General features: G+C 34.1%; 2 protein-coding genes across 2 annotated transcripts; both read right to left on the reverse strand.

The window, feature by feature from the left end:
• Nucleotides 1–15,255: 15,255 nt before the first annotated feature.
• Nucleotides 15,256–16,973, reverse strand: ASPACDRAFT_53404 (uncharacterized protein; the record flags this gene model as incomplete). The annotated part of the gene is made up of 4 exons (XM_020202745.1): nucleotides 15,256–15,463; nucleotides 15,737–15,864; nucleotides 16,470–16,813; nucleotides 16,925–16,973. The coding sequence occupies 4 exons, from the start codon at nucleotides 16,971–16,973 to the stop codon at nucleotides 15,256–15,258; spliced, it is 729 nt and encodes a 242-aa protein (XP_020054920.1).
• An 895-nt stretch (nucleotides 16,974–17,868) lies between these two features.
• On the reverse strand, nucleotides 17,869–18,225 carry ASPACDRAFT_31140 (uncharacterized protein; the record flags this gene model as incomplete). Its single annotated transcript, XM_020199787.1, has 1 exon — nucleotides 17,869–18,225. A coding segment is annotated over one exon (357 nt), but the record flags the coding sequence as incomplete, so codon positions are not given.
• Between the last annotated feature and the right edge of the window lie 6,634 nt (nucleotides 18,226–24,859).

The raw sequence follows: 24,859 nt of genomic DNA on the forward strand, positions 1-24,859 counted from the left end.
TAGGACTGGTCCAGCAGTCTACTGCAATCGACATCCGTCCAGTATCTAAGAACTTTGATAACAGCTGTGTGTGTATATCTTTTGACAACTCCAAGAGACATTCTTTAATCTGCGCTCGATTGGGAGGACTTGGTTTTCGGCAGGGAGATAAAGCTGCAAGATTAATCATCTGTTTGAATTGAATATGCTCGACAGTTCGGAATGGTAGGCGACAGGCAATTATAAAGCATAGGACTTGATCCTGAAAGTTCTGTTTATTGTAGGCTGTAGAGGCCTAGAGAAAATAACAATTAGAAAAGATTTATATTAAAAGAACAAATAAATACCTGTAATGGCCCTTCACTCAGCATCTGACTGATTGTTCGCTTAGATACTACTAATGGTGTTTTCTTCTTACAACCCTTGCGAAGATGGTAGCTTATAGAACTAGTTTCTGAGTTTTCAATTCCCGGGTGTTGCAGGATATGAAGACAGGCAACACAGTAGATGTAAGGGGTTCTATCGGGGAATAATGCACCTTTCTTGAAAGCTGTCCCAGGTTGTTGATGCCTTCTCCCGACCGAAGTGAAATAGTGGTTTTCGAGCTTGCGTACGGGCTTTAGAAAAGGTTGTCTCCTGCCACCAATCCTGGAAAGTAGAGCACTTTTCTTTGCAAGTTGGATATAGAACAATCTTCCGATTCTTTGCAACGCGCGTAATCTGGAGATTTGGGGGAGGAGAAAAGATCTGGCTTGAGAAGCTTATCTCAGTTTGAGCATTATTGTGGTTTGTAAATATCTGAGAAATAGAAGAAGAGGGCTTGATAGTATCCTCTGAAAATAAGCCAGATGACTGTAATTGACTTATGGTTCTAAGACTACTCTGCAAATAATAGATACAGAAAGGAAAAAGTAGAAAATTCTGCAAAGGCAGTTTGTTTTGCTTTAAGACGCGCTTTCGCGTAAATGTGATCTATCATATTTTAAACACAGCTAAGGCGCCTGCCGCATCTTATTCATTTCAGTCGGTCAGATTGGTTAGGTTGGTCAGGTCGCTCTGATATTTATAGAAAAGGCCTGAAAAAGGCTTATATAGAACCCTCTATAAAAGATGCAGTATCTGTAAGAGCTGTTCAAATGATTAAAAACTAATCCATTTGGTGCTAAGATACAAGAATTTTAAGCATGGAGAGAGGAAGGAAAGAGGGGGAAAGTGCAGGAAGGCTTCGGGATGTGTGTTATCATTACGCGGGGGAGTCGGTCAAACTAAACAAACAAAGCAAGGTCAGCATAATTAATAGCAGGTCTCTGGGGTGCTTAGAGTCAAAAAGGTCAAACAGGTCAAAAAGTCAACTGGGTAAAAAGGGTAAAAGAGGTCAACTGGGTCAAAAGGGTAAAAATGGTGGACTGCCCTCACAGTACCTGGTATTTGATAAGGTGGTTGTTGGGAAGTACGGTTGCCGAGAAAGACCATGTAGGTAGTGTTGCGCGGGTTTCTCTTCAAGTTCAACCCATTATACAGATAATTCAGCTCTTTTAGATGGAAATAAGGATATAATAGACTATCTAAGCTGAAGTAAGAAGAGGAGTAGTAGAATAAAAACAGTATATTTATTCTTAGTGGTCTAATTATTGGTAAATATACAGTTTTTCTGATATTGTATATTGTGATTGAGGTGTACGGCTTAAACCGAGCTGTAATTATATATCTTTACATGCGTTTCTCGCTGTAAGAACCATAATTTTATAAAAAGCTGAATTTTGTCAACACCATCAGGATTCTCTGATTAATTCTTTAAGATAGAGATAAAGAAGATACTAATACTTCTCTTAGTTATTTTTTTCTGATTTAAAAAGCTTGTTTCTATATACTTTTAGACAACGGTTAAGATGGTCAGGTTAATAACCGCTTAACCTGGATATACCTTAACCGTGCTAGAGCCCAAATAGGTATAGCGGGCAGGTCTTGGCGCCAAGAACGGTTAAGACGGTTAACCGTCCCTTTTTTAGCTATACCGCGGTCAGGTATAAAAATTTCCTTAACCTGGCCATAACCTGGCGGTCAGGTATAAAAATTCCAATTAACCTGACCTGACCTGGCCGTTAGCCACTCTACTATAAGATCTAGAGGCCTTGGTGAAACGTCGAGCCTGATTTTTATATATTATTAAAGCCTGCTGAGTCTACAGGAAATTCCTTATTTAAGCATTATTTAAATCTGACCCCTCAGGTAAAAAAGAATGAGAGATGTGGTTGAAAAAGAGGTGTCTTCCGGTCCTGGAAAGACTTCGTATTACCGCCTACGAGCTAAGAAATTTCCTAAACTTAAGTAAAAGTCAAGTTTAACCTCAGTATATCTTAAGTTATCGTCTCTTATAATAAAAGGTATTGTCAGCATCAACTAAAATTCGGCCTATGGTTTGATCTTTGATTATACTACAGTAGAAGTACTTACCGAGCTAAACCCTTTTCAGAGTTCGGTTCGGTTTTAGCTATATATAACATTAGCATAGATCCTAGCATTCGATGAACTTTTATACGCGCCTGCTGTGCGCTATAGAAATTGTTTATTGTTCGTGAGGACCGGTCAACTAATTAACAAACACTGTACTGTTCTGTATTATCTATCTCTAATACAATCCCATCTGTTATCTAGAAGCCCCATATAAGGATATTAGTTGAGCCACTGTGTGGCGTAAGAAAAAACTAGTACGGTACAGTATTTATCATAAAAATTGTACCGCTTGTACGAAAGACACGTTATTAAGCAGCGAGTCTCATTCTTACTGCCTTAAGAGGGGCGTCCATAAGACGGTGAATTCGACTCTGGCAGTAGATTCGTCCCAGGCGGTAAATCAGTCTCCGACGGTGAACCAGTCCTTAGATGGTGAAATCCAGTACTATTACTGCTAGCACAGCAGACTTATAATAGACATGTTTAACTCAGTATATATATTATATCGGCACGAGTATATGAGCTTATAAAGCTACTTAAGATTTCAAGATAGTCTTCGACGACGGCCCCTTTTCTTCTCCCTACCTACGCTACATCTACTCGCCGACTTTAAGATATAAAGGTTGCTGTTGACACAACCTTTCCATTATTGATAGCCGTGGTCCCAATCAGCTAGCACTAAATAAGCTGAAAATGACGGGGGGGATTCTACCAGATCATATAGGCTGAACTTGGCCTATCCCTATCTATAGGAATATCAACTCTAGCTGGGCTAAGTTAGAAGAACTAAGAAGTTTCTCTATATCTCTAATTAGCGACTCTATTCTATTCTTTTATTAATTATAATCTTTCGACCATTCTGAAAATGATATAGACTCGGAACTCTGGAGTAATTCTTCTTCACTATCATTGCAGTAGCTAAATATCAGAATAAAGATACGTCCAATAGTTGATAGTTTTCTATATGATTGTAGAAGAACAGCAACTTTTATACCGATAGTCCTGGATAGAGTGCAGCACGGAGTAAACAAGATTTATTGAACTTCAATTATTCTGTAAGAAGTAAGATATATGTGTAAGATAAAAAATCTCCTCTAAGGGTTAAGAATGAAGTTGGTAGTCGCTTATTCTAAAAACTAGATAAGATATTCTGACAGACAGCGGCTACTCTGTCTATAGTATGAAAGCATTAGAGAGCATCTTGCGTCAGAGATAATTATACATAATGATGAGATAGTGCTAGATATAGCCTGACTACAGAACATAGAGTTTAGAAATCATTGTCTCGATATTTTATACTTAGGCTGTTGTGGGGGAATTCTAAGAAATGGAATAAATAGATATAAGTATTGCTGAAAACATAACTAACTATATATCAATAATTAGTAATCCTGCCACGTGATACAAAGCGATTCCAGGCAACCATATTTGTATATATTAAGAACTCAGTTAGTTACACCTTCAACCATTGGTTGAACCACTCCACCAAAAAATCAAGGAATCGTTCCTGAGCCTACCCCTGAAGAACTTCATCAAACTGTCCATAATATACTCCTTAACTTCAGCTATCAGCTAATTGTAAATACAATGTAAAAGGCTCTTGAGCTTGATATCTGCAATAACATACTGAAGTAGTAAATAAATACTGACTGTAATAGATAATTAATATATTATAAGCCCCGCCAGCACAAGCTTTAAAAAAGATAACGGCTCTTTTATTATTATTAATATATCCTCTTCATTATCTCAAACTCTGGAATTCTAAAGGTTTAAGAATATTGAAGTAGAAAGATATTTTTCTAGAAAAAGATATATTAGATTGTTGTCTATAGATAAAAGCGCTGATTACCTTCTGCTGGATTTAAGATAGTAGTCTAGCTAGGAATGTTTATTTATCTCATTCAGATACCATTTCTTCTCGCTCTCGGTGACCTCGTACCCGCCCCAGCAGCGCGCGTATTCCACCATTTGGTTTCGGTCGCAGTTGCCAGTAGTCTAAAGCACTATAAAGCGGGCGTCGGAGTCGCGGGACTCGACCTCAATATCGCTTTTCTTAAAATAAGCGCCGCCGGGGGCGCAATTCTGCTCCAGATATATCACCCGATAGCCTTCAGTCTTTATAAAAATCATATCGCCCTCTTAATTCTAGGCTATAGACCATCCAGACAGGTATTCCTTCGCAGAGCACAACCAGCCTGACTCTTCGATATCTGTATGGTTGAAGTATAAAATGTTAGCTACATTCTGTGTTTCGGCCCATTCTCTTCAAAAAAAAAGAGTGGGATTTTCTCGTACCGCGTCCCCTTTCCAAGGCGTACATCGTGAAATTTGTTGGGAATTTGTTTTTATAAAAAAAGTTATATAACAAAAAGAACGTTTTGTTGTAGCGGGATTTGTACAAGAGAACTTAGTTATAAGGCGTCAAGTTGAAAAAGGAGTATTTGAGAAAGAAAGCGAGGAGGGCTTTTGTACTGAAAAGAAAAGGCTGAATACGGGGATAAGTCCTCTACTCCGAGACTGAGCTGATTGTGTGGATACTGAATAGTATGAATGATCAGTATGTCCTGTTCAGCTGTGTCAGCCACAATGACGAACAGATATATCCATATCAGAGATAAGTGGGGCTTTCTTGTGGGCTGAAGTAGCAGCTTTCTGAGTGAGAGAGCCAAAACAGCCGAGAGTAATAAACTGCAATGTAGACACTTGGGTCAATCCTAAGGTATTTCTTCTCAACAAAAACTAAACAAAGGCTGGATCTGATCCATACGTTCACGAGAAATGATACCAAGTGCGTGGAAGCTGGTGGGTTTGTTCTGCAGGGCTCGAACTTAAGGCAGGGCGCCCGGGGCATCTCTCCTGCGCTGTTGCCATTTGCCAGACGGTGCCGATGATCGCCCCGCTTTTACAAGTCATACCCACAGGCGGTTGATAGGGTTCGTCACTCAGAGAAGCAGAGAAGCAATCGTGGATCTGACGATCTGTACTAAGCCCTCGGGTATTACCGAGAATTATTGCCGGCTTACAGGGCTTCCGGATACGGATGTCACTATCTACACTCTTTGATTGTTTCAGCAACCCCAAAATAAAACCACGCTGGACCTAACATGGAAGCCGGATGGAACAATAATATTCCGTGGAGTTACGGTGTACTATGATAACATATACTATATACGGTAATTTATAGAAAGTTCTAGTCTAGTAAGAATGGCAAACTGTTCTTAAAAATCACGGGACGGTTGTACTAAGCAGTAGTATAAAGGCGTTGCATATCCCATGCCCTTTTTTTATAAAGAGAGTAGAAAATAAGGGAGTGGAGTGGAGTACAAAGATATACTCCTATAAAAAATCAAACCTTATAATTGGAACGCGCCCACTATGTAACCCAAGGACAAGCATAGTGTCCTTAATAGCAAAACATACAAAAAAACAATAGTCAGTAGGAAGCCACAGGGCCCTTTCACCTCGTAGAGAGACCCAAGAATCCGCGACAGATATAGAATAACTGGTACTGGATTGGTTTACCACCGATTCGACCGTGCCGACGTGGCCGGTCAGCGTGCGCTGCTCGACGCCCGTGGCCGTATCCCAGAGCTTAATAGTCTAATCCCCTGAGACCGACGCCAGCGTGCGGCCGTCCGGTGAGAAGACCACCGAGGTGACCGAGTTGGAGTGGCCGGTCAGCGTGCGCTGCTCAACGCCTGTAGCCGTGTCCCAGAGCTTGATGGTCTTATCGTTTGAGGCCGACGCCAGCATGCCGCCGTCCGGTGAGAAGGCCACCGATCTGACTGTGCTGGAATGCCCTTCAAATATCTGGAGATTTAAGCTCCAAGAATCTTCCACTGCTATTCTAACTGCCAGTTGATCTTTAACTTTGCTGACGAATATCTGCTTGATAATACTTTTACTCAGTGCAAATATAAGACCAGTACGGTAGATCTGTAGTGGAGCAATTGCTGCCATGTAGTTATTTTAACGAATAAACCTTTCCGCATCATATAAAAAATCAGATAACTCAGAGCCAGATTGCGTTTAGATAATATTTAGCCAGTCTTCTAAGCAGCAAATTATAACCTTATACATACTGTTAACTTTAATACATCTATTAATCCTACTGCTTCCGAAATTCCTCCCATCAGAGCTAGTACCTCCATCCAGTAAAGAAAGTAGTCCTGAAGAAAAGAAAGAACATTACAGTTTATAATACGACCTTCGCTCTGTTTAATATAATAAATCCAGTAGCGACAGGCATATTGTATATCAGCAGTAAGATATTCTTTAATAATCTCGGTTTTAATATCCTCTTACCGTATTCCGTAACTTTACAGCTCGTATATATTCTCTTTGAGCCGGGTTTTCATAAGCCGGAGACAATATAAAGCGATTCTACTGTATATATCTTACTCAGGAATATAAAACGGGCACTTTTTATCCAGGAGGTAGTCTCGAAATAACAAGTATAAAATCCGGACTGGTGCTTCAAAATCTACTAATATACTGAGAACAGAGTGGAATCCGTCCAAGCGATTATTGATATTATTAAGTAGAAACTTAATGAGCAGGGAGAGAGCATCAAGAAACAATAGTAAAGCTAGAAGAATAATTGTTCCAATTATATATTGGAACTTATTCTTTAGCTGATGTGTCTCTTCTTTATTAGCTTCAGCAAGAAGCTGGCTTAGAATAGGCGTGTATGTTCGCGCTATTTCGTCTTCTGAAGATACACTCGCACTGTCGAGAATCTTTTCAAACTATTGTTCTGAACGCCATTTTCTCTCTCCGACAAAGCAGCAAATCGTAGCTGCGAAGATAAATAGAGGAATAGCCATTACTACCAGCTTTTCAATTTTCACACTTTCGGACCAGTCGGGTGACAGTGAGCGCTCTTTTTGTATGGCCCGAAGCTTACTTTCAAAGAAAAGACGAATATCATGTTCAATCACAGACTTGGGAAGCTCTTGGAGGATCAAATTATAGTGATTCTTATTTTTGTCAAAGCCATTGCGAACAGGGAGTTCAGGTCGGCTGGTTAGGAACACTCGAAGATACACAGATTTGATTTCTTACATCTTAAACAAGCAGTTAAGAATAAGCTGTTGGTCCTTATCTCCGTCACACTCGTCTAAAGCATCAATAACAATTACAATTGTTGTAGATTGGCTAATAGACAGCTTTTGAAGTGGCTGATAAAAGAGCTTCTTAAACTGTATATCAAAAGATTTAAACACAATATTCGAATCACTCTCAATTGCATTAAAAACATCAAGACCTAGTTGCCGGTGCTTGATGATTAGTTAACGTGCGAGAGTCGACATAAAGCATTTTGCGTTACCACGGTCGGCTTCGCCTCGCTTAAAAAAAAACTAGCACCTAAAAGCCCTTACTTTTGAAAGAATTAAGCAACAGTCCGTATAATAGTGGATTTACCAGTCCCCGCCATGCCATTTAGCCAGAAAATAAGTTAATCTTGCAACTGAGCCCACAACGAAATGCAGTTAAGAAGATCTGTTCTTATATCTAGAAGACAGTAATCCTCATACTAATAAGTATAAGAGTCGAAAAATGCTTCTTCCGCTAATAGTAAGCTCTTAAAGCCAGAATATTCAAAAAGTCTCTTTAAGTAATCGGCTAGTTCATCAATCTTACATAGAATATTCTCTGCCTCTTTTATACGGTTAAGATATTCAATTAATCCAATCCATTTATCCAACTTAGCCCTTTCATTCTCAACCGAAGTCTTGAATACGATGAGTGGTTGCTGAAGACTATCGGTCACTGTATTAAATACTCTTTCTCCGATACTTGCTTCCTGGGATTTGCGTATCTGAACCATATAATATAAAATAGCTTTATAGAGTCTGATCAATGCATCTTCTATAAGATAATTATCAGAATTACTCTTTGTTTTCTCGTAGAAATTCTGCTCGATAGAGGCGCTGTATGTCAGAACATCTGCCAGGTACTCCGATAATTCGAATAGGAAATCGCGGGACTGGGAGTATTTTTTCGCCAACTAGCATACCAATTAATCAAAATTTCAGCAGCGACTTTGAATATGCCCGGTCGTATACATACTATCAGACTAAACAAGACAATATTCTATATACTAGCTGCATGCTGCGTCGGGTCGAGTGCAGCCACTGCATCTATAATATCTTTAGATAACAGTACTGCATCGAAAATTTTCTGTAAAGTCTTCCGGAATGTTTTATCAGCTATTTAATAATACTTTTCATATCCTTCTTCGGTTGTTGTGATAACCCGATCGATTAGATCCTTAAGATGTTTTTTCCCCTCACCCGGCGTGATTGAAATCTCCGTGGTTGAGAGAATATTTTGCTGGCTTTTATTAAGCTGGTTATAAACAGCTTGCCACAAGTCTCGCGGCTGCAAAGTTTGCGTTGACTGAATAGCCTGATCTGCAGGCTTGCGAGGGACAGGATAGACATTATTATTAATAGAATATTCTTAGATTTCGTTCTGCCTTGATTTGATGATCGGTTTCTCGCTCTCTTTCCGCCGATGGAATAGATAACTGAAACGCTTTCCGAAGGGACGTGGCATCTTAAATAATTTAAAAGATCAGCTGCTGTATATTAGATAAAAGCGAAACTCCGGGAGAAGAACAGTTTGCGAGGGGAATGCAGCCATTGTCGGTCGATACTAGCGTCGAATTTGTTACTAAGCTGGCATAGCTGGAAGGTAAGGATAATCCTTACTTGGCTTAGCCAGTCATAGCCAGCTCTGTAGTACACTAAAAAAGGCGGGAATTCTACCTTATCTACTACCAGAGCCAGAGTCACGTGCCATGGTGTTAGCGTCGGAACACAGAAACATACCCGGGGGTCGATCCTCTTTATTCATTATATTGTGAATTAAACACTTAAGATAGGAGGCGATTCTCGACACCAGAAAAAAGCAATATCCATTAATTCAAATACTTTTATAGCTAATCGATGAGAAGACGTAGGTGTCAACCATAGACAGGATCAACAAACCACAAGTTAAGATTATTTAAATATTCGGATAATCTTCGATTTCTCGTAGTTCGATAAATTTGGTCTTGGTGATTAATTCGAGATCGGATATAATATCGGCCCGAGCCGAGGGCCAGTTATAACTAAGAGAAACCCAAGAAACGTGGCCTCCTGTTCCTAACAGTTCCACCGCTTGTTGCCCCTCTATTGGCATATTGCTATCAACCACACTCCTACAGCATTAGTACAATTCATTTGGCTCTACTTATTATTCTCCTAAGCCTGTCAGAAGTCCTCCTTAAATCTAACTCCATGTAATCTGGTTACTTAAAAGCTCTTACCTTTCTGACTGACATCCAAGGCTTCTTATCAATAGGCTCCTCGGCGGTATCTATTGTCTTGATAATAATACTTTTAATCCCCTAAGTGGGACCGCTTCTCAGATTCAGGATTTTACTCTGTGGGAACGGTCTTCTTTAAATGCCCCCACTCCCGGGAACTTTGGCCGCGAGTGTACCCCGTTCGGATCCAGCCCCTCCAACCATGGAAGTCGAAGCTTCACCCCCTTGCGTTATACTCCATCCGAACAACAAAATTCCGTACCAGAGTGGGATACAAGAATTAATAACTGGGAAGGAAATAATATCCATTATTTTATTAAATAGAGGGTGACTCTGAACAATTGGATAGTAGCAAAGAATACAGAGCAGAACCTGATACTCGACCCCAGCTTTTATTAGTCCGATATTAAGCAGAAAGCGGAGGATATTCTTCGTCGGAAGGTAGCTTGTAAATAATAAATAAGACTAAATAACACTGTAGTAGTGGTTTCTGTAAATAATTACTTACAGTGCGATCTGACTAAGTGCTTTAAGAAGACTGATATTAACTGGACAGCCATACAAAGGCAGCTTGCTATGTAGAAGAGCTTGTGTTAAAAAGAAAAAAAGCTTCGGCTCTGTATTTCTATTAATTACTTAGATTTCGAACCGCCTTCAACTGGGACCGATAAACGGGGACAAACATCGATTACTAAGATAATATTCAACGCACGAGATGCTGAGATTAATGCTGAAAACTCTTCAAAACAATCTTCAGCATAACAGGATGTATATAGAATAATACGATGCCCTGGCGCACCATACCGCCTTGAATCACAATACTGCTGGCAGGATCCCGTGGGCAAAAAGTATTACAGACTACGGACGCACCATCTGAAGAAGTTAGTAAGATTTGTAGAAAAAGAGGATGGAGTGATTTAAACATATAATAATATACCCGACAGTATTCGCAAACAGCTATATATAGAGGAGCAGCAGCAACTCAAGCTACAACAAAAGACTTCTATATATTCTGCAACCGGATCTACCTTTCCAATTAATATCAATGTACTTCCTACACAACTATCTCAGTCTATAACAGCATCTCCTCCAGCTAATACTGACCCTCTTTCTGCAAGCCATTCTTCTATCCGTACTGCTATTGATATCCCTGGGCCTTTTAAGGTAGCTGTTAAGGAATACACCGTATGGCACCTCTCACGGGTGAGCACAGACAGTTTCAAAGAGAATATCATTAAAACATGTGATGTGATACTGGAGAATTGTCTTAATCTTAAATAAATTTACTATAATCAAAATCCCGAATTTTTTATCAGTTAGGATGTCAAATTGGGAGCCGCACGCAGGTTTGTTGGTAAAGTCAATAACTGGCTTCTGAATAGAAAAGTCAATCGAAACAAAGACTTTGAGTTATTTTAAGAATCTTGTACTTTGGCGGTCTTTTCATATAGTGGTTTATATAGAGATATAGGTATTTGCAACCATACTGTACAATTTGCGATCACTTAACCACTGTCAAAACAGCTTAATTATTACTACTATAATACTTAATAGTCAATCCTGCATGCCGAAAGTGCCCCTCTGCACTTTGCTCTCTCGCTCTAACTTTATTAACACATCATTCAAGGTATGCTTCGAACCCTTAGGCCGTGTCGTTTTAGTAAATGTGCCAATTTCGACGGATAAAAGATTTAAGTTCAGCAAAAAACTCCTTAATAAGATTCAGATCGGATGAATAGGGCGGGAGATAGACTAGTTTGATACCTCTTTCGGCGTACATTCGCTCAATCCGCTCCGAATAGCTCATATATAGTACGGGTACAGATGTTTATACTCGGAGTGACTTTGGATGAGACTAGGCAATATCTCTGATCAAAAGGAAGAAAGCCTATATTAGTGGTTTGGAGCTTACAATATCCAATAGAAGTGCTGCTCTAAAGAATAGCGTATGTCTAATCTTAAAGTAGCTACACAAACTTCGGATTAACTCCCCAGCCGGCACCACATAAGCTATCTCAACTCCCTCTTTAAATCGATAGAATCTGCTTTATTCCCCCCACTTAACCAACCAGCTTTACTAAACCAAATATTCGTCTTTTTGTCTAAATGGGTGTCGCGGAGAGTAAGGAGCTAGCCGAGTGCCTTCTTGTCGCTTGTTAACTTACAGAAAACAATAGTAAAACTGAATTGGATTCTAAAAAGATATTGAGAAATAAGACAAGCTGCACAAGCTCCAATTTAATAATTTAATCTAATATTGTCTTTTGTTTTAGATTATTAATAGCATCTTAAAGCACATCTGCAGATATATTCCACGTGATATTCGTGGCTCTGTGTATGATTCAGCCTTGAAACGAGCGACTAAGCGTCTATCTACAAAAATTAAGATTCCGCAAGTTATATAAGATTTATAGAAGCGGTACAGGATTCTTTTTTCAGCTCTACAAGCTCTATCAGAATCGGAAAATGGGTTGGAGAGCAGAGACCAGATACAATACTTTCCGGAGATAATTCTAGGAAACTTTTTAGCAGACTGCTACAGAGCAACTGTGCTTTAAGAAGAACAGCAACAGTTATGCAACATTCGTCTCAGATTCTTATATATTATATTCTATCGACTTAAACAAGAAATCAGTCCAGAAAGTCAATACGAATATTATTGTACTGCTAATTTTATAGCCAGAACAATCTGTAATGTTAACTATAGCAATCAACCAATTAATGTTGTTGAAAGAAGAATTCGCGCCTGGGTCGGTTATAGTGAAAGATATAAGTCTTTGGCTAATGATTTGGAAGGACTCGGGGCATTATATATCCTTCCTAATCTTAGAGGAGAGAGCTTGTAAGTAACGTTTCAATAAATGCGGCTGCAATCTTCCTAAATGCAATCTAGTTGGAAGAGAAAGCTTCTAAAGTCGGCAGATAATTAGGGCAGAATTTCTATTATACAGAAATTGAAGCAGCAGGACATTCCTGTTGAAGCTACCAGACGGGGTCTTTATATCATTGCAGACGATGAAGTGAAAAGTATATTTGATCCCCTTCTAAAATTAGTTAAAAAGATCTTGAACCGGGGCCTTTCTTAAGCAAATACCATAAGCACCGCTCAAAATAAGTCGAGTTAGTATTCAGGTAATGTTAATATGAGAGAGCGCGTCTCCGCTGCACCTGATCTTACCTTAGAAGCTAGCCAACTGCTTAGTAAGTACTAAGTATTTTAGTATATATTGCTGTTATAAAGAAAGATTTCTAATACAGAATTAAAGACAGCTAATTGCTGCGGAACTTGTCTGTTTCTCAGCAAAGTATTAATAGGGCTCTTTCTCAGAATATATCCACAATACCTTCTCCAAATCTTTATTTTAATCAAGCCACAAGTGTACTACTTATAAGCGTTTATAGATATCTCAAGTAACCGGGATCACATTTAACAATACAGAATAATTATACCGAGCAAGAAGATATACTATAAGTTGAAATATACTAATTTTCTAGGCAGTTTAGCTTTTATACATCACCGCAGAGCACACTTGCTACAGAAACCGCCCTTTTATAGTTAGATATTTACGGATATCTTAAGCAGTCTAATTTTTATACAGTACAGCTAAGTACTATTACTCCGCATACGACTACCCTAAATCTAAATCTTTTTAGTTTTCTTAAACAACCCATCTTGTACAAAGCACAGCAGAGCAACTCCCGCAGTTAAGCGATATCAAACTTTTTAAAAGACTATAGGAATCCCGTAAGCCCTTATATTTATAATATAATAAGTATGACAGCTTCAATTGCGACATCAGCACGTTATAGCCTAAAGTCTTATAATAGAATCATAACGTCAGATTCTTATAATGGGATGCAAGTCCAGCATGGAAGCCCATTAATGTGTTAACTGCCATAGGACTACGAACTGGGAAATTACTGGAACCATCCGATGGAGATGGCCAATTTATTATTATTTAAAATCAGTTAATTAAGTAGCTTAGATGGAGAAACCAGAATAATTTATTATTTACAATGTATCAGAAAATGATATGTGCCTAATATAAGGGTTTTTCTTTGATATAGTGCAGGATGTAATTTATAGCTGATAAATATGTCTATTACCTTTTCTATTTTAGTAATTCTAATAGTTTCGGCATCTTTAATAATAGCGATTGAGCCTTTTATCCAGCTAATTAATTCAGATCCAGCTCTCTTCTCAGCCTCGACTTTGATCTTACCAACCTCGGATGCTTAAATAATCACGAAAGTTGTAATATTTGAAAGACCTATTAAATCAGATTCTAGGACTCCGGAGTCCCAAACAACTTTCAAGGTATTACCGGCCCTTGATGATGATTCGCGTATTATCTTAACTGCTATTAACAGTTTTTAATATCCAAAATATTCCAAACTCACATCCGAAAACTCTATAAAAAATATATTCATAAGTTTGACGATACTGTTATCCGGTGGAGATATCTTTAATAAGGGAGGCTGTAAAATCTTCGGTGGAACTCAGTAAAAAAGATCGGATTTTGCAGAAATAAGCAGACTATTTAATAAGCTTAAGGGCTTAATAATCTCAACAAGCCTTCGGGAATCAACTGTCATATTATAATAAGGAGCAAATAGCTGAGGAGTTATAATAATAAGATCGGTTGTTGGGGGTAAGAAAGTAGAAAATCTAGTAATTAAATATTCAGTTAGTATAAGCGCTACATCCTGGGCTGCTGATCAACAACTCATTTTTAATAGAGCTGATATAAATATTTGTCAGCTAATAAACAGTTTACTTATAAGACTAAGTATTCTTAGATGTTAGTTTACAGACTCTCACAGTCTTCGTACCGTCCTACGTAGAAATAAGGTGTAATGAGGGGAGAGCTTGGTGGGGTAAGAAGAGCATAAATCATAGGACCGATACAAATAATATAAGCCCGAGCCGTTTCGATGACCTTTCTAATTCCATATTATAAAAGCAACAAAGAATAAAGAAATTTCTGATAAATTAAGAAGATCGTCCTGACTCCAGTCTTTATATACTGAAGAACAACAACAACAATAATAAATGTAGAACAATGTGGTCGTGAACACGAATTCTCAAACTCATATGCAGTTAGTGTTGTTCGGAATAATAATGTTTCCAGGCTTAAATTAGTGACTACTGAGAACCAATTGCTATATAACTCTAAAAATCTTGTTTTATAGATAAGTATTACCGATATATACATTATCTTTAAAATACTGTGATGGTAAATTGCAACCGACATTCAGTACAGTAGATTTGCTACTACTGATTTAATTTACTTAACTCTATAGCCTATCTTCATCTACCGCATATGTATGGCACAGGAATTATAAAATTCGCCTAGAGTATAGAATGGGCCATAGAGTATAGAATGGGCCAATAGGACTGCATGGTGATTGTAAAGACGCCTGACTAAAGATGTGTTAATACTAATAAAGAGTTATATATATTAAGGTAGGTCAAAAGGCCATATTAAATGCAAAGTTTCTTCATCTTAAACAGGCTTATTGTCTTTTGGATTCTGATTTGATAAAACAGCCTGCAGCATTCCATCAAAGATTTTTTTGTATACTGTTTGTGTTACTTCCCAATTTTCTGTAGGCACCCAGCCGTTACTTGCTGAATTTAATAAATTTAAAAGATCATATCTTAGGTTTTGTGCCGCCACGAAAAGTCGATAAGCCCTTTTATATTTAAGAAGGCTGTTAGAAGTAGGTATTAAATATAGGTATTAATCTTTGAAATTCAAACCCTTCCAGTTTCAAGCTGTTTTAACTATCTTATAATGTAAGGCTATGGCACCATCCTTCCATGTTCTGTAGCTGTAATGGAATAGACGGAAAAGGTTCTTATCTATTAATTTTGGCATTAACAACACAGGCGTATAATACTAAGACAAAGTCTTATATATCTTGTAATATAAATCCTTATCTGAATCGGTGGGTATAGCAAAATCTGGCAAATCATCTGAATACCAAAAGGCTGGTTTAATACTCGCACCTTGCCAATCAATAATACCCGTAATAATGGTAGGGTCTTCCTCTGACACAAAAATATTACATTTATATAAATCTGGATGAAATAATAACAGTGAAGCAGATTGCTTGATACAGAAATTTAAGGATATTTGCTTAAGTACTGGAAGTACCGAGTTTAATACCGCGGTATGTTGATTGACAAATCCATAATATAAAGGTTTTCAATCCAGGTCTTTTACAGAATCAGAAAGGTTTGTAAGCCCAGCGTTGATTAGACCTTTATAAAAGCTATTAAGGTTGTCCCCTATTTGATGTTAGTACAAATTTTCCAATTAAGGCATGTTGCAAAAAAGTTACTAAATAACTTATAAGGCCCATAATTCAGGCGCTGCCTAGTTTTGAGAGGCTAGTAGCGGCTGCCACAATGTGGTCTAATACAAAAATCCTTGTTAAGAGGCTGCCTGGCGAATGGATGTACAAGCCCGTCTTAAAGGTATATACTTTTATAAGAGGGAAACCTAAGATCAGTAGTATCTTTTATCTTCTGAAATATTGCGTTTATGCATCTGATATGCTGGTTATCAGTTATGTCATTTCATACTTAGCTCAGTTGAATATCAGACGCATGTTCTATAATAATATATTCGCTGCTGATGGTATTCTCCGGAGATTTAGTGTTGTTATTCCAGTTAATAATCAGTAGAATTGGAATTTTTGTCTTTAATTGTACTGCAGAGGCATTTCTGTTAGTAAAGTAAATCTGTGTTATAATTGAGGACTCACGGTATCTAATAGTAGCGACTTCGGAACTGGTGACTAAGTGCGCCGGTCCGGCAAGAACGAATGGCAACTTAGCTACTAACTGTTTTGAGTTGTTTATGGTGAAAACAAAAACTCTATTAAATCCTTTTTTGAGCTTTTTGCAGCTGTCGATTGAAATCGCGTCAGGACAAAGCTGAAGGATCCTATCGCACAAAGCGCCAAAATCAAATGCGATATAATGTGAAGAGCGTTCATAATAATTATCACGAAGCCACCGCCCACTAGTATAGGTATAAGGGTCAAACCCGAAAGCTGTATTAGCCTTTGTATATTAAAATCTGTAGATGGGCGGCATAGCAGCAGCTCTTGCAATGAAGTAAATGTCATATAGGGGAGATAAAGGAAATCGAAATAATTAATAACGACTGATTGATTTGGAAAGATATAAAGGTATTTTAAATCTGGGGTCCATAAAGGGTGGCGTGAATATATATTTAAAGTGAAATTATAGGATAGCTGGTGGTGACTAAGGTCGCACAAGCCTTATTTATACACTCTGATTTCATTTGGCTATAGGAAACCAGTTAAGTTACAGGATTAAGCAATCTCAAGACGGGTTAGCTTATAGTGTAACAAGATCTTCTAAGTCATTTTCCCGCTATTATAATTACTAATCTAGCTAGTTGGTTAGTTATCAGCGGTCTACTGAAAAGTTGATTATAGTTGATTTAACAATATGCCTAATAGTACTAGGAACCAAGATTAAGAATTTTAATTGAGCTTTTGGTCGTTTGTAAATCTTAGATGAACTTTTGATAATATGGGTCGCCTATCTCTGCCTAAAATAAAAATAATTCTGAATTTCCAACGGAAACGTAGGCGCCAGCGCCGGTATTGGCTTTACAGCAGCAGTAAGTGTAGCTTGTATCTTTAGTATTAATTATTTTAGTCGGCGAGTTAAGATAAGATAAATGTCAGAAATCACAACGGATGGACGTAGTAATAATATATTCACTCAGTTTAATTATTAGATTTGATGGTAGACATTGGATTATATTATAACTAAAACAACCTTATTCGTTTCAGACATCCACAAACATGCATCCTAATCTCGCCACTATTTAAGGAGTACGGAATATGTTCTAGCAAGCAGATAAGTCGAAGTTAAAGCCCCTGTAATGCGCATTTTATCTACCAGTCTAAAGCCTTTGCAACTTTATGTATGTTACTTTCGGAGCTCGATTTCCGTTTCGAGTTGAGCTGGGAGAGTGGTTGTATTGGGATATCTGAAATTAGAGGGTGAGTATATGTATTAGTAATATCCCTGCCTGTAATATATCTATTTTCTTTGGATTATATACTGTCTTCTAGCCAAGCTTACTTTTCCCCTCTGCCACTAGGGCTTTAAGTACTTTCTGAAATTTGGTATTTTTATTAACTGCTGCTGTGTCGAACGTTGCAGTTGCAAGCTTGGTGTGGGTTTTGTTTTTTCTGGCCCAGTCTCTTAAAGCTGGACTTTTTGCTTGAGAGTTGACTTGTAGAACCACGTTCAGACCTTTCGAAGTAGAATCATAATAACCGGCGTCAATACGAAGCTGGAAATCAGTATCTTTATTTCTGGAAGGTAGTATGCGATTGCTCTCAGTGACTGAGCTGGTGAACTTCGAGGACGCATTTTTAAATCCCTGCACCTTCTGAACAAAAGTACCTAGAACCTTAGATATACTGACGCTTGATTATCAGGATATCAGACGTATGGAACAAATCATACGAATAGAAGTGATTGAAAAATTTCCTTAACTATGAACATCCATCTTCTTTATATATAGGAGGCACATCACCAAAGCGTTTATTATATAGTGTAATAGATAGGTTAGCTGCGATGTGATGTTGCTGTGATTGTTGCATTATTCACATACAGTTATATTGCTATTAAGAAAGACATTGCATGCTTCGTATGCATGCGTCCCAGTCTTCGCCCTAATTCTTTTTTTTTAAATATAAGATAGTAATTGTGCATATCCGTATAATAGCTGGACCATGCGTCAGTCTGGAATGAGGAAATAAAATAAGAAAATAGAGAAAATATATGCTAATCTATTTCTGATTAAGTTGATTTCAGGTATAATCTAATTAAAATATAGCCCTACTGGCTTTTAGAATACTTGAGCCGATGTTTTTTAGATATAATATTTGATAAATAGAAGACCGAAAAGAAAGATCTACTAATAAAAAATAGCTGTGTCTGGAACATGACTCAGTATATACTATATTAATAAAAATAAACTATCTTTGCGAAGGTCATCTCTTAAATAAGAATAAGACTAGAGTATATAGTATTATATAACTGGTATGATTTGAAGTTTCGCTTAATATCTAAAAAAACCAGCTGAGTTTAATAATTAAAAGTATTTAAGCTCTTCGAGATACTGTTTTCAGTTTATATTTTTTTTATAGTAAGAATAAAGGTTATAGATATATTTTTATTAAACTCTTTGTCTGAGATATTGATGTAAGCTATAACTTCAGAAGATCCGATAAATAAGAATAAGATTAAATTAGTTATTTAAAAACAGGCAGATTTTAATATAAACTGAGCGTCTAATTTATTCGAGGCCTGTTTGCTATATTAAAAGGCCTGATAATTGCTTAATATTATAAATTATATAAGTTCTTACTTCTAGTCGAACCATCTTAAAAGAATTTAGGTTAATAATACGGAACTATGTCTGTCTAATAAAATAATACTGTATAGAGTATCAGCTGCCGCTAAAATTTATTTAATACTTTTTAAAAAATATATTTTTTAGAGGTGATGAGACTAGACTGACCGGGCTGATAATCTGATTGGCAAATACCAGATGCTCGATTGTCAACAACGGAGGCAGTAGATATATATAATAGTAGTAATAAACTATAGTAAAAGCAGTAAAAGATTTTTATAAAGTATTCTTATTATAATATCTCTGTGCTTTTAATATTACTTCCGATTGCACAGGCTTTAGGTATACTGTCTTTTCAAGCCCCTTCTGCAGCTTATAATAGATATAACCTTTTAGAGCGACAGTGAGACTCGAGCATCGCTTTTCTTAAGAGTGTTGTATAAAATAGTTTCAACTATAATATATTTTTTATCAGCTGGGATTATTCTAATTTAAATTCTAATAATTAAAGTAAGTACTGTCTGTTTTAAAATAGCCGCGAGATTTTAATTTTAAATAGTTATAGAATACTTTGCAGATTCGGAGAGTCGAAAGCCTTTTTATTATTATAAAAGTAAATATATACAGCTTTGCAATATCTATCTAAGAATTAAGAAAGTCGGTCTTTAAATAAGTATTTTTTTTATTATAAAGGTTTCTTCTTTAATATTTTTTCTTTTATAATATAGTACTGTAATAACTAGAACTTTTAATTTTTATTTAGAAGAAACAGATTACGGGCCGCTGCAAGATATCAGTAAGAATATGTCTTTTTTTATTTAATTTTTGTTAATAAGAGGTTTAAGATTGTATCTTACTCTCTTTTTTAAGAAAACTATTTCTGGAAGGCTTTTAATATAATAAGTAGATTATTTTATATTTAATATTATTTTTTAAACGAGGTTTTTTATAGCTGGAAAACTGTTCAACGCTGCGGCTTTTAGTGTATTTAGAACTATTATATATAAATTAGTATCCTTCTTATATTTTTTTTTATATAGAGTTTTATAGATTTATGTCCGAATAAGGCGCAGATTAGAATTATAGATAAGATGGGATATATAAATTTAGTTTTTAAGTATAATAAAGATAAAGTACCGATGTATATATTATAAGTAAGATATAAAATCTGACGAAAGAAGCAAGACTTTAATATACTATTCTAAATATAAATTTCTTACTTCTAAGTACTTTGACTGTAGTATATCTAGTAAAAAGCTGTTTTAGATTTATTAATCACATCTGCTTTCTATTTTAAGCTCTATATACTTCAATGGCATGTTATAATTTTTTTAAGTAGTATGCCTGTAATCCGCAGATAATTACAGACTGATTTAGACTGTTGGTAAAGTATTCGTATATATTCAGAGCGTCTATATACAGTTTAAAACTACTAATATTATTTATCTGTATTTTAGATCGTCAGGCATTGCTTTACTGTATACATATATAATATTTACTGTTTTAACAAACAAATAATTTGTTTAAAATATTTATATAATAGAATCTGCTCTGTAATGGCTACTAATTTACTAATATTTAATTAGTATTATACTAAAATATTAAAACCAACTACTTCGATACTTTTATTATTAGTTATTATATTATTGTCGGAATAGCTGACAGTTACCGGTAAGAAAATTTATTTATAAAAATATAGCTTATCTTATTTGATTTTATTTTTTATATAATAAAATATTTTAGTTATCTGTATATAGATGATAAAACGCCTACTGATAAAAAAATAGCGAAAGTAAATAAGATTTTTAAAAAGAATTAAAAGTTTTCTATATTAATATTTAATTACTGTAAAGAAGAAAATAAATATAAAATATTTTTAATATTAGATTATAAAATATATCTCTACAGATTCGACTAGCCGGTTGAACTAAAAATAATAATAATTTTAAAATATTCTTATAAAAAGATTTAATACGGATTTTAGTAAAATTATTAAATAAAGGCCTGCGATTATCGACTTTAAAAATAATAATAAAACCAAGCAGATAATATAAATATATTTATTATATAATACTGTATTCGTCTTCCGTCCGCTGGATAAGTCCGCGGAGTGGGATAATAGATTATTTAAACTTTATATAATATTCTATTATTAAATTAATAAAAAATTTGAGTTTAGTTAGAATAAAAATATATATATAATAATTGTAAGCACCAAGCAATATTTATTTATAGAGAAGGCACTTTATATATATCTTTTACTAAAAAGAGGCATTCGAATAGTTTAGTAGAGATTTTTAATACTATTAATAATAATAAATATTAAAAATTCTAAAATATTATTATTTATAAAAATCTAGGCTGTGGCTGTAAGGCTGTTGTTGACTTATTAGTCTGAGCGATTATATATAAATTAGGCTGGTTGTATTTAAAGAACTTAATATTATTAGATTAAAATTAGATAAAGATATAATAAAAGATATCAGATCTAACATTTTTCTATATATATTAATATAAATCAGATACTATAGAGAGATCTGAAGCGTTATTTGTATAATTTTAAAAAAATAGCTGTTATTCAGTAAGCAAATTAATTTAATAATCTAAGCTTTATAAAAGTATAAAAATTTAAATAGAACAAATATAAGAGCGAGCGAAGCCTTTGCTAGGCTAATATTTTTTTAATTTAAAGAAGCTTCTGGCTATATTTAATCTAATCTTTAATCTGAAAGATAGTAGGCAGTTTTTTTTCTTTTAAAAAAAGATCTGTAAAGATTATAATTCTTAGGATGATCTTTAGAGGTATTTATTTTAGATCCTTTTTTAATAATTTATAATTATATTTTATAGTTTATAGTAAGATATTTAATAGTAAGAAGCTGTTTAAAAAGTTTACTTACAGTAAGTCTGTATTATGATTTACTGTTTTCTGCTAAGAAATATACAGTTCTTCAGTCTGTATTATTTTATATTTAAATAAATATATATAAAATAGTTATCTGGTTATCTTTTAAAAAACTTTTAAAATTATTTAGTCTTTTAGTAACAGATTTTAATAAAGCTTCTGCCGTTGTTGAATGAGAAGTTCTAGACTGTTTTTTTATTAGAATAAATAAAGATATGCTGGGCTAAGATAGCTGTTAAAGAAATATATATTAATTAAAAAATATTATAAAAAGTTATAAAATAATAAGTTAAAAATCTGCTTTATAATATTGTATAGTATTTTAAAAATAAAAGGATTGACCCTGGAAGGGGTCTGAGTCTTATTATTAGATATATAATATTTGTTTTTAGATTACTTTTTTATTATTCTAGAACCGGAAAGGTCTTTTTATATATACTTAGGCCAGTAATCCAGACTCAGTAATCTATCAGTACCGATATGATAATGGAAAACGTCGAAATATTTGATAACGGTATTGTTAGGCGTAATCGGACAGATAGATCCTTTAAAAAAGAGCGGCTTTATATGCGGGAATTTAGAACTCATCACATTTAAACTGTACTGAAAGTAGTAAATTATAAATATTTTTTAGTACTTACTGTGGTTATATATACTTAAGCCGCTCAGATCTAAAATATTCTAGTATAATTAATTATATTTAAAAGTATATTTTTATAATACTCCTACTTTTTAAAAAATTCAGAATATATCTTTTATATTAGTTGGATGCTTAGATTTATAGTAGCAATTATTATTACAGTTAAAGTAATTCTGTTTTAAATATTTAAAATAATTATAAATTAGTAACTATAACATACGAAAGTTCTCGAAGTAGGATTTTAATTTATAAAGTTAGAAAAAGACTTTTTTTTTATATTAGATTAGAAAAATAAGATTTATAAATAAGCTCGTGCTTCTAATAATAATAGATAAGATTTAAATATTAGAATTAATTTATTATTTTTTTTTATTTTTAAATATGGCTCTGAAAAAAAGATTTAGGTTTTTATAATAAGATATCTTTAAATCTATACGCTTTAAATTTAATAAGACTTTTTTTTATACTTGCGGAAAATCTTTATTCTAAAAAGAGACTTAGATTTTTTAATATAGAATAAAAACCGAAATGGTGGCCTGTTGAAATTACGTATATTTATTTAATTAGATTAAAGAAAAAAGATCAGTTTATTGTAAAGAAAATATATATAGCTGGCAACTAATTATTATAAAGACTGTTTAAATATAGTAATTAAAATTCTCTTTTTCTTTAAGCCGGTTGATGACTCGGTGCTTATAAGATTCTAATAATTAAAAAAAGTATAATTTAAGAATATTATATATTTATATAGTAAAGTTAGAAAAAGAAAAGAGCGGAGTAAGTCTTAACTCTAATTATATATTAGTTAGAAGTTCTACTAAATTTATATATAATATAAATAAATAAGAATTATTACTATTTTAATCTTCAGTCTACTATATATCTGCAGGCGAGTTAAGATTTAACAGCAGTAATAAAAAGAATTAGTATAGAGTTATTATTTTATAAAAATTAAGTTAAAAATCTAAGATATATTACTATAGTAAGATACTTTGATCTAATTCTTAATTAGTAGATTAATTCTTCTAATTATAGAATTAGTTTTTAAATAGCTAAAGTAATTAGTAGCCCAGGTTTGATTTTTTATTTAAATATATATAAAATATAAGAATAATAGTATATATTTATAAAACAGTCTGGCGAGGAGTTTGTACTTTTCTTATTTTTTATATAAATACTCTTATAGGCAAATCTTACTTAATTTAATATAATATAGGACGATGTACTAAGCTATATAAGTCTTTAGTAATAAATACCTCAGCGTCTGTTTTATTAGCCAGTAGCAGTAATTTAAATTAATATTTTTCTAACTATTATCTGATTTTACTATTATTTTTATAAAACAAATATCAGCTATTGGAGTATAGTAACAGCATTCGGATTAGGATAGAATAATTTATATAAGATAAATTAATATAAGCGGCTAGTCCTATTTAAAGAAAATAATTAAACTATTATATCTAATAAATTAAAAGTGAGTTGCAAACTACCATACCTCTTATAAAATCTTTTATATTAGTATTATTATTTAAAAAAAAGGAATAAGTTTATAATTATTTAATTCTAAAAAGCCGTACTGATATATATTTTTTTTAAATTATTATCTCCGTAATTTATAATAATTTATACTATTATTTATTTACTTTTTAGTTTTTATATTTGCTTCTAATTAAGTATATTATAGTAGATTATTAACTTATTATTTTATAAAAAAATATTAAAGCTAATTTAAGATTGTTAAGGTTCTGCTTTTAGAATTTATTCTGCATAGTCCAGCAGAATCAGTTTTAAAAGCTCTTTAAGTATCTTATCTAAATTAAAAAGTTTTTAAATATAATTCTGTTTAGTAAAGATTATATTTAGAAGCTAAGTTACTTCTAAAGGCTTATTAGAGATTTGAAGAAGAGGAATTTTTTAATAAAAATATATTATATATATTTAATAATAAACTACTGTATGATTATATTAAGACTATTTTTTAAATTCTATATTATAAAATACTACTTAAGCTATTCTTTTTTATATAGAATTTTAACGAATCCGGTTTGGTTTCTAAACAGTTTTATTAATTTCTTACAGATTCTGAGAACGACTTTGAGCATATTTGCAATATTATATAATAATATCTAATTAATTATTTAGAATATAAG

The sequence above is a fragment of the Aspergillus aculeatus genome (assembly GCF_001890905.1).
Source record: "Aspergillus aculeatus ATCC 16872 unplaced genomic scaffold ASPACscaffold_11, whole genome shotgun sequence".
Classification (NCBI taxonomy): domain Eukaryota; kingdom Fungi; phylum Ascomycota; class Eurotiomycetes; order Eurotiales; family Aspergillaceae; genus Aspergillus; species Aspergillus aculeatus.